General features: G+C 41.2%; 1 protein-coding gene and 1 long non-coding RNA gene across 23 annotated transcripts in view; one reads left to right on the top strand and one right to left on the bottom strand.

The window, feature by feature from the left end:
* Positions 1–4168: 4168 nt before the first annotated feature.
* On the bottom strand, positions 4169–9400 carry LOC144454835 (uncharacterized). Its single transcript, XR_013483381.1, has 2 exons — positions 9312–9400; positions 4169–8968 (listed from the first exon to the last, which is right to left on the bottom strand). It is a non-coding gene; the product is annotated as an uncharacterized LOC144454835 (long non-coding RNA).
* Positions 9196–11274, top strand: part of ABI2 (abl interactor 2) — a 123284-nt gene continuing 121205 nt past the window's right edge. For 3 of the 22 annotated variants that reach the window (XM_020972830.2, XM_078147523.1, XM_078147517.1), the window contains exon 1: positions 9331–9569. In XM_020972830.2, the coding sequence (XP_020828489.1) occupies positions 9453–9569 (117 nt within the window). In that variant the 5' untranslated portion in view covers positions 9331–9452. Of the gene's footprint in view, positions 9570–11274 lie in introns of all 22 variants that reach the window. The other 19 variants (XM_020972837.2, XM_020972831.2, XM_078147526.1 and 16 more) reach the window with 14 other exon arrangements.

Below are 11274 nucleotides of genomic sequence, written 5' to 3'. Positions count from 1 at the left end.
ATCTGGGCAAAATGGGGAAACGCAGCCTCAAAAAACAAAAACAACAGCAAAAAACCCCCAAACAAAAAAGCGTATCAACATCTGAAAAATTATTAATTGTCTAATTTAATGGCTGGAACCCAATTCTAGCACAATGCCTTACACATAAAAAGCATTCAATTAATATTTATTGATTGAATGGAATATAGAACCAATCACTGTGTGATACATATAATAAATTTTAAATCAATTTGTTGTTGATAAAAATGATTAAATATAAAAATGCTAATAGATTATGAATAAAGGGTTTAATAATGCAGAGATGAAACTAAAATGGGTAAAATTTATTAGAAGGGCATGATATAAAATAGATAACTTTGAGTACATGAAATTGACACTAAAAATCTTCTGAAAAATACATACAAATCAATGCACCTAAGATAAGGGAAAAGTTGAATGAGAAAAGATATCTTTATAAAATTTTTCTGATAAGTGTTTTTTGTTTGTTTGTTTGTTTTTAGGCAATTGGGGTTATGTTTGTTTGTTTGTTTTTAGGCAATTGGGGTTAAGTGAATTGCCTAGGGTCACACAGCTAGTAAGTGTCAAGTGTTTAGTCTGAGGGCGAATTTGAACTCAGGTCCTCCTGACTTCAGGGCCGGTGCTGTATCCACTGTGCCACCTAGCTGCCCCCTGATAAGTGTTATACAAGATACATAAACAATTACCATTTATATCTATATCCATACCAAAAGCCATGCCCTGATAAAGTCAAAGGATATAAACAAACAGTTCTCAAAAGAATTGCAAACTATTAATAACCATGAGAAAAAATGCTCCAAACCACTAATAATAAGAGAAATATAAATCAAAACAATCTCAAGCAAATTGGCAAAGGTGACAAACAGCAGGAGTCAATAAAGTCAATCAAGAAACATTTATTAAGCAGCTATTAGTTGCTGGAAATACAAAGAGACAAAAGACAGTCCCTGCCCTCAGGGAACTTAACACCCTAATGAGGAAGACAATATGCCAACAAATTTATATAAAGCAAGCTATATACAAGATGAATAGGAAATAATTAACAGAGGGAAGGCATTGGAATTAAAAAGGCTTAGCAAAGGCTTCCTATAGAAGGCAGGATTTTAGTAGGGACTTAAAGGAAGCCAGGGAAGTCAGCAGTCAGAATGGAGAAGGGAAAATGTTCCAGGCATGGGGGACAGCCAGAGAGAATGTCCAGAGCCAAGAGATGGAGTATCTGGTTTGGGGAACAGCAAGGAGGCCAATGTCACTGGATTGAAAAGCAGATGATGGGGAGTGAAGTGTAAGGAGACTGGAAAGAGGAGACAGGTTATGAAGGGCTTTGGAAACCAAACAGAACATTTTGTATTTGCTCCTGGATGCAATAATGCCACCGAAGTTTACTGAGTAGAGGGTGACATGGTCAGACCTGCACTTTAGGAAAATCACTTTGGTGGCTGAATAGAGGATGGACTGGACTGGGGAGAGAATTGAGGCAGGCAGACCACTCAGCAGGCTATTGCAACAATCAGGCATGAGGTGATGAGGGTCACCACCAGAGTGGTGGCAGGGTCATGGGAGGAAAGGGGACATATTTCAGAGATGTTGCAAAGATGAAGATGAAATTAACAGGGCTTGGCAGCAGATGGGATATGGAGGAGGGGGAGTGAGAGATAGTGAGGAATCCAGGATGACTCCCAACTTGTGAGCCTGAGGAAATGAGAGGATGTTGTTGCCCTCTACAGTAATAGGAAAGGGGAGGAGGGTTTAGGGGAAAAGATAACGAGTTTCATTTTGGACATATTGAGTTTAAGGTGTCCCCTGGACATCCAATTTGAGATGTCTGAATGGCAGCTGGAGATGAGAGACTGGAGGTCAGCAGAGAGACTAGGGTAAGAAAGGTAATTTTGAGAATCATTAGTATAGTGATGGTAATTAAATCCATAAAAGCTAATGAGATCAACAAATGAAGTAGTTTAGACAGAGAAGAGAAAAGCTAGGAGAGAACCCTGAGGGACACCTATGGTTAAGGGCATGATCTGGAAGAGGATTCAGGAAAGGAAACTGAGGGAGCGGTCAGATAGGTAGGAGAAGAACCAAGAGAGAGTAGTGTCCTGAAAACCTAGAGAGTATCAAGGAAGAGAGAGTGATCAACGGTGTCAAAGGCTGCAGAGAAGATAATGAGAATAAGGATTAAGAAAAAGCTACTGGATTTGTCAACTAAGAGATCATTGGTAATATAAGAACTTAATAGTCAATGTTGGAGGGGTTATAGGAAGATTGGGATGCTAATGCACTGTTGGTGGAGCTGTAAATCAGTATAACCATTTTGGAAAGCAAATAAAATGAGTAAAATTTTCATATCCTTTGACCCAAAGGTTCCATTATTAGGCTTATTCTCTAAGGATATCATTGATAATAAAAGTCCTTATATATACCAAAATATTTATAGCAGTCCTTTTTTTTTGATAACAAAATATTGGAAACAGTAGATGCCCATCAATTGGCGAATAGCTAAACAAAGTATGGTACATGAATGTATGATGAATACAGAGAAGCACAGAAAGATGTATATGAACTAATGCAGAATGAAGTAAGCAGAATTAAGAAAACAATATGCAAAAATATTGAATATGATGATGTAAATGCAAAGAATAACCAAACACATTTTAAAAAATCAAAAGTGAAATTTGCAAAACTATACAGAACAAGCATGGTTCAAAAGAAGAGAGGAGAAGACACCCTCACCCCACCCATTTATAGAGGTGGAAGGTCTAGAAGTATGTATATTGCACATTATTTCAGACTTTTTCAATGCATTAATCAGTTATGCTGATTTTTTCCCTCCGTTAAAAAAATTAAAAATACTATTCTAATAAATATAGTTTGGGAACTAAAGGCTATGCTTTCTTAAAGATGTATGATGTAAAATTTCAGTTTATTTATTTTCCCTATATTGTGTTTTTGGCCTTTGTTTGTACTTTGGTCTCAGTTCTTCCTCTACAAAGGAAGAAGTCTTGAGAGCTGGAGTCTAACAAGCAGCAGCCACCTGGTCATAATATGAGCTGGCTTTCTGACCAGTAGACAATGATTACGTAACCAGCTGGGTTAGGAAAACAGGAAATATTACTTCATTCACAGGATTTACAATTTCTAGGGATTATATATTACTCAGTATTACGTAGTATTTTATAATGTACAATTACATTTAAATAATTAATTAATTAATATTAAATATTAAATAAATATATAGTATTTTATAATATACTTGGCATATATGCCAAAGTTTGATCAACTTTTATAATCTAAATATATTTTACTTTTTTCAAAGAGACATTCTGTGTCAAGCTGGGCTGCATACTAATATCTTAATCAACTGATATATTTAAGAACGTATAACTAAAACCTGTATTCAAGCCCTTACAACTCTAGCCAACACTGTTGCAACTGCATCCTTATTGGTCTTCCTGTGTCCAATCCTTCCCTATTTCAATCGAACCTCTGCCTAGCTGCCAAAATGATTCTCTGCAAGTGCAGATCTGACCATGTCACTCAATAAAATCCAGTAGCTCCTAATGATTTCTAGATCAAACATAAACTCTTCTGTTTGGTCTTAAAGCCTGTCAACAATCTGATCCCAGTCTACCTTTCCAGCCAATCTAACATTTCTTATTGTTACTTGCACACGTCACCCCATTTGCTTTCTCTGTGTTCTTGGAATAACAGCTTGTTCCCTGTACTGGGAACCCGTCTCGAAACCAAGCTTCCTTCCAGGTTCAACTCAATTACTACCTTCTACAAGAAGCTTTTCCTGATGTCTGTAGTTGCTAGTGCCTCCCCTTGCCAAATTATCTTGTATCTTTTGCATCTACCTGTGTTGCAAAGACATTAGGTTTGTCAGCCTTACTTGTCTGTCACTCGTCAGCCTGCTACTTGATTCATTCCCATACTTAATCTTAACATCCAGGGTAATACTCGGGTATATTTGGATATTTCCTCACTCATTACTAAAATTTCCACACATTTCTCAATTATTCAACTATGCTCAGGGCTCCCATCACAGTTTATTTAGTAATATTTGTTTAATAATCTGGAGAAACCTCCTTTACTCATAGTTATTACTAACTTCTCTACATAGTAAATCCCTTAGTCACTTAGGATTAAATAAGCATTACAGTTAATTAAATAATTTATTAACAATTAAATAAGTGATAAAACAAAAGTAATTATTTACAATACATTAGCTCTGTTTTCCCACAAATCAAAGTCATAGTCATCTCAAACTCTCCCTATCACGGCAGATAATTTCATTTCTTAGAAAACAACCTCATTTTATACCATTTAGTTCTTTTAGGACAACACATAGTCTCTTCCCAAGAATCTTCATCACAAGATAAAGATCACAATTGTTTCATAAAGAAAGACATATCCAGTAAAAGATATATCCAACTTCTGAAGACAGAGGTTTTGTCCAGCTAATGTCCAGCTACCTCAGGTAAAGCGTCTTTTCAGCTTCTCTCAAGTCCTCATTCCTATTAATGGTTTCTCCCTAGACTCACTCCTCATAAAATTCTCACGAAATGTTTGCTAACATTATAATTGTTACTCTCTAGGGGCATAACAAATTGCTCCTATTTTGCCTATTCCTCTGATACAGTTGGATAGGGACTCATCTGTAGTTATGAACAAAATTCAATTTCCTTCAGCAACTTAAACAGTATAGTTAATTAGTGGAGGAACTACACATAGCATAATTATATTTATTTTTCTCTTAATAATAACCTTTTTTGGAATTTGCAGTTGTTATCTCTTTCTTTTCTGTTCTTCTTTTCCCTTTTTTTGACCACAGAGGCATAATGGTAAGTGTTTGGATGCTCCAAAGATTCTAGCAGTTTGGGAGTTAAAAGCCCTTTTCTGGACAACAGAGATCCCCAGCTGTTACAAATTAGGTTGATGAACCATTCCCTCAGCTCAACTTAGGGGGCTAATTACTAGCCATCATTTGAAATTAGATAGGCTGGACTTAGTGCAATAGGATACAGACTGAAAAATCAGACATAACTGAAGAGCTTCTTATCTTTTTTGAAGACTGTTTTGATCTAAACAAGTTTAGTAGGAAATGCCCTTTATGTGATTTATTTTTAATTTACTTGTTTGCTTATATAACACTGCCCAAGAAAGCCTCTTACTCACATGTTATAGAATTTTTTTTCTTCTAGATAACAGTAGTTTGCCTATCACAAAGGCCTGAGTTCTATATTATATTAGGTAACCTTGTAATTACTTAAACATAAAAATAGTCCAAAAATATTTCACTGTCCCTTTCCTGAATCATTGATTTAGAGTTTGTAGGGGCTTTAGTGGCTATTGAATACAATGCCTTAATTTTACAGATGAGGAAACTGAGGCCAGAAGGTGAAGTGACTTAGGTCACACAAATAGTAAATGGTAGAGCTGGAATTTGAGCCCAGGACCCTAGACTCCAAATTCTGGGACAGATTTTTTTTAACCCCTTGTATATTACAATGAACTGAAATTTTATCTTCAAAACATACTGGAATGAATCCTTCCATGGACCATGAAGTCTGATTAAGAAGGGGAGAAGTAAAGGTCTCCCAGGTGAATCAAAACTTTTCTGAATTCCTAGGCTCTGATTCAGATTAACTTTAATATATATGATATGCCATATGGTAAACTAGGAGCACTTCCTCCCAAATCTCATGGAGGGTCACCTAGAAGAGGCTACTTAGGCTCCAAGTACTCCGTGGATCTGTATTCACTCAATATCATAGCTTATAATCTCTCACTTTTTCTTCTGAGGACATAATTAGTACACAGCAAAGGCACTTAATGAAATTGCATTAAAAAGGAGTAATAAATGCTTCCTCCATAAGCCTAGGTCATAATCCCTTCCAAATATACTCACTATCCATGGCAAGAATGGACATACATACGGCACACATGTCAAGATGCCTACGTATAAGGAATGTACGTGGCCAAGGAAAGTCCTCTGACTGGCAATGCACAGCTCAAGGGCTTCACTGTTCCTTACTGGTTTCACATTTCTGCAGTCTCTGCCAAGCATGTTGCCTCTGACTGGTGTTCGAGGGTGGCATTTAGTCTCTGCCAGATGTCAATTCCTGCTAGCCTTGTGTTGCCTCCACCTTTCTGAGGGTTCCTGCCAGGATTGCAAGAAGTTGGAACCCTTCCCTTTACTTCTAGCTTTCCCTAAAGTCGACAGCTCAGGTGCTACCTCAGAAACAGATACAGCTTTTTTTTTTGTGAAAGTTTTTTTTTAACAAGTGACTTTATTTATTTATTGTTTTGGTGAGGCAATTGTGGTTAAGCATCTTGCCCACAGTCACACAGCTAGTGAGTGATATATGTCTGAGGTTGAATTTGAACTCAGATCCTCCTGACTCCACGGCCAGTGCTCTATCCACTGCGCCACCTAGCTGTCCCAATATGGCTTTTCTTGAAAGGCTAACTCTAACACATCCAGTCATCAGGCTAGGGAAAAAACCAAAACCAAAACCCAAAACCTTCAATGCCTTTTCTTTTCATACAAAGAAAACTGTTTCTCTAAGCCTTGTTTAAAATGTATACTTCCTCTCCACAAGAAGATTCCATGTTTCAGGTCAAATTCTTTGGAACAGAGAGCCAGACCCATTCTCGATAGCCAGTATGTATCTTAAGTTTTATTTCTGTTTTATAAAACTGTATTTCCTAGTTATCAGGGGCCTAGATCTTTGTTCTCTGTCACAGGCTTCACTCTGATTTAGGATCAGAAAGCCCATGTAATTCCCTGTTCAGTTTCCAATTGCCAAATTTGTCTTGAGTCAGCCATTCTAGCAAACTAACAAAAGTTCACGGTTGCCAAGTTCTCCAAGTCTCTTTCTTATGCAAAGCAGAGAAAGGCATAGGAACAAAACTACCTCCAGAGAGAAAGGTGACTGTTTTCATCATGCTTAGCTTATATTCCCTCAACTTTCAAGTATGCAGTGGGAAGAATAACGTAAGAATGATTGCTAGCTCTGCTTCTATTTACTATGTATGTGTGACCTTGGACATGTAACTAACTCTCAGGCCTCATTTTCCTCATCTGTAAAATGAAGTTTGAATAGATATCTTCCAAGGTCTCCCTCCACATCTTTGATCCTATGACTGTCTGGTTATGTGGCCACCACTGAATGGTACACTTCTCAAATCAGTACTTGTTTCAGGAGAAACTTTATGGTAGAAAGGTATTAAAGATGGTGGCATTTTGAGAAGCTATAATAGTTCACTCAGAATCCCATAAGGATTTAAACAGTCAGCTAGAGAAAAGGAAGTTATGATTGGGGAGCCATTATAAGATCTTAGTCAGCAGATTAAAAGTAACAGTTGTACCAATACAAAGAGGAAGAAAGGACACTTAATCTAAATTGGTAAACTTGCATATGTTAGGGGTTTAGTCTCTTCAGCTTTGATTCTACATGGTACCAAAAAGATATAGACTTTAATAATGCCAGGGCAAAGTGTCAGGATTTGGTGAGGTTTCAGATGTAAAGAAGGAAAGAAAATTGAACAGATATGTTGTGACAAGTAATACATTTTGGGCGTAGGGGCGGGGAAGATACCCTTTCAAAGTCAATTCAAATTGTAAATTCATGGAGTATGAGAATCAGTGATCACTCTTATGACCACTCTCTTGACCATGATGACAGTCTGCCCTGTATTTTTATAGCACTTCTTGACTTTCAGAGTGCTTTCATAAAGAATCTAATTTTATCACACTAGCAGCCCTTTGAGGAAGGAAGTTCAGAACTAGCAAAGTTGTTTTTGAAAGTTTTCAATGCTGAATCCATGAAGAAAAGACCAGGAGGGAGGCAGAAAAGTAATGGAACCACAGATAATTTCAAGGAGGAGGAAGATCTTCAGGAGAATAGCACTAATAGGAAGCTGGACAGCATACAACAATTAGGATAAGTTTATTTTGCAGAGAAGATAATGTTAGTGTGTATGTAGGGAACAAAAACTGGAGTGCCAGAGATATGGAAGTGATTAAAAGCAATGAAAAGGAGGAAGAATAAGGATCTACAAGGGAAATGCTTAGAGAATCTCATGGACACTGTTAGAGCTAGAAGGGAACTTAAGAGTCAATGTCCTTCAACTCTTTTGTGGATAAAGAAAACTGAGGCAGAGAGGTAAAATTACCTGGCTAAGGCAGTTTACAAGGGGCAGCTAGGTGGCTCAGCAGAGCCAGAATAGACCTGAGTTAAATCCAGCCTCAGACATTAGTTATATGACCCTGGGCAAGTCACTTAATGGCTGTTTGCCTCAGTTTCCTCATCAGTAAAACAGGGATAACAATAACCCCTTCCTCCCAGGGCTGCTCTGAGGATCAAATGAGACAATAACTGTAAAGCACTTAGCATGGTTCCTGATACATAGTAAGCACTATATACAAATGTTAGCTAATGGGATTAGGGACGTGTCAGAGCTGGGACAGGAACCCAGATCTCTCCAGCCTAAGGCTTTTGCCTTTACATCAGGCTGCCCTGAGGTTGTTAAAGCTAAGGGGCATGTTTAGGAATTTCCCCCTTTTCCCCATGATATGGGGGTTTAACCTCTTTAACTTTGACTCTACATGGTACCAAAGCGATAGAGATTTTTTATGGAAAGTCTGTATGGAAAGGTCATCGAATATAGATCCTGAGGATTTTGGGGATGTGAATCCTGCCTGATCTGCGCAAGTCACTTTCATTGGGTGGGCCTCAGTCTTCACTTCGATAAAATGGATGGGATGGCTTCTTCTAGTTCTTCAACTTATGGAGTGCTGAAGCCACAAACGGGAAGTGGATTCTGAGATTTCCACGAGAAGGTATGGGCAGGGGGTGGAAAGCTGGGGTCTGCTTTCTTAGGCTGTTTGGGATGGTACTGTGAGGAGAGAGAAGATGCTCAGAGACTACTTCTTGGAGAGAACGAACACCTGAGAACACAAAACGAGGAGGGGGAAGGGTGAGGGACAGGGAAAGAAGTGCTCCCTTCCCTCAACCTCCTGCACCCACCAAGGGTTAACCAAGCCACCCAAAGACCCGTGCGCATCCCAGGCTCCCGCCTCCTCCCGTTGCTAGGAGACGCCGGAAGTGGAGGAAAGGAGGCGGGGGCTGGGAATCCGGCTTTCAGGCCCTAGGGTCGGGAGCCGGGAGCGGAGGGCGCTGGAGCGCGTGCCTCCGCCCGCGCGCCCCCGTGACCGGTCTCGAGGCCGCGCGCGCTCCGCCCCCGGCCCCTCCCCCTCCCCCTCCCTCGCTCGCTCGCGCCCCCCTCCCCACCTCGCGCGCAGCAGTGGGTGTTTCTGGCTCTTCGCGAGTTGCCGCCGCCGCCGCCGGCGCTGCTCCTCCTCTGCTGTCTTGGGTTTCCCTGGTGCTGCCGCCGCCGCCGCAGTTCAGTGTGAGGAGAAGGAGGATGTGAAGATGGCGGAGCTGCAGATGCTGCTGGAGGAGGAAATCCCGGGGGGCCGCCGGGCCCTGTTCGATAGTTACACTAACCTTGAGCGAGTGGCCGACTACTGCGAGAACAACTACATCCAGGTGCCCGGCATCCCCCGGGCCGCGGCGGGCTGGGGGAAGGGTGCGCGGCGCTGCGGGGGGGCGGGCGGCGCGCGGGCCGGGGCCGGGGAGGCTCGGCTGCACCGGGCGGGCAGCCGCAGTGCTCCCGGGGACCCAAGCCGCCCGACGGCAGCGAGCTCGGGGGCCTCACGGATCCCTGCCCCTCCCCCTCCGCTTCCCTTCCTCCTCTTTCCCCCTCCTTCTCCATCTCCTCCATCCCCTCCCCCTCGTCCTCTTCCCTATTCTCCTCCCTCTTTTCTGCTCTCTCCCTCCTCCTCCTTTCTCCCCCTCCTCCCCCCCTCCGTCTCCCCCCCCACCGTCTCCCCCCCCCCCAGTCCCTGGCTGCTTGCTTTGGGGCGGGGGTTTGGTGGGGGGGCTGTGATGGTGGCTGTAGGGCTTTGCCTCTTGGCGCTTTCCCCCGGGTCGGGGTGGCACGGTGGGACGGACCTGGTGATTGGGGAGGGGTCAGGAGGCTGAAGCTTGGAAACACTTAACCAGCCGCGAACGAATCCCCCACCTGGTGCGTGTGTCATGTCCCTGCCCCCTCGTTTCTCCTCCCCCTCTCCCAGCCCCCGCACTTGAGTCTTGTCACCGCGTTTGGGATCGTGGGGGAGGCTGAGTGGCATTTTAAACATTCTCCATCACCCCCTCCCCAGTGTCTTTATTTGGTTGATGATTTATTTATGATTCTTCTTTTCATTTTTGCTGTTGGTGCCCCGTGCCCTCCTCGCCCCTCCCTGCGCTTTAGATAGTTTCGCGGTGGGGAGATGGATTGTTGCTGCTCAGTGCGGTGCCAACACCATTCACTGGGCTCGTGGATTTTCAAAAGGTCTTTTTTTTTTTTTGGCTAACAAGGAAACGGTGGGAAAACACTTGTTTCTTGATGAAAGTTGTAATTTTTTTTTTCTCAAAAGCTGCACTCTAAAGAATCACTCTTCTTCAGGTAAATGACTTTTTTACCTTTGGGAAGGAGCCTTGTACATACTTGACACAAATTATTTTGAAAGGAAAGAACTCGTGCCTTCATTTCTTTCAGTTTTTCAACTGGTGGACTGATTGGACAGTGAGAGACAGGGAATCCGCTCCTGTGATAAAGCACAGGTTTATATAAAAGCACAGATACCTTTTAAAAAGCCTCTTTTCCCCTTAAGGAATGATTTCTTTGGAAAAATTTGTTAAATGTAGAATTTCTGAGCTAAGTACCCTTCACTTTCCATATAGTTTGTTAATTTTCAATTACAGGTCTTCCATTTTTCTTTCTTTTCTCTGGGGATAATGGTGGTAGTGGAAAATGTATGAAAATGTTTCCTTACTGTGTTTTTTCCATTCTCTTTGTTCACATTTGCCCTTAACCTTCAGATGCAATATAAAATTAATAAAGAGAAGTTCAGGGTAAAATTTTATAGGTTCACAAATATTTGGATGATATATGTGATTGTAAGGATATGAAAGGATTGTAAATGTAAGGTTTAGTTAACTTATTAGCATATATGATGACTTTTCACAGTGTTTTGTAGGGAACATTTCTACTCAAGACTGATTTAAACCAAAAGATTTTTCTCATGATCAGAGACAGTTGAAAGAAAAGAAGTTCTTGTCAGAATTGGAAACATTACTGGGCAGTTTTTTTTTTCCCAGTAGGAAAGTTGTGGGACGGAGGAAATTTCATCTGATAGTGGAATGAAGA

Source organism: Phascolarctos cinereus, unplaced genomic scaffold, assembly GCF_003287225.1.
Source record: "Phascolarctos cinereus isolate Bilbo 61053 unplaced genomic scaffold, phaCin_HiC Scaffold_7;HRSCAF=346, whole genome shotgun sequence".
NCBI classification, from domain to species: domain Eukaryota; kingdom Metazoa; phylum Chordata; class Mammalia; order Diprotodontia; family Phascolarctidae; genus Phascolarctos; species Phascolarctos cinereus.
Note: the sequence above shows the minus strand (reverse complement) of the source record. Positions and strands in the feature narration are given on the sequence as shown.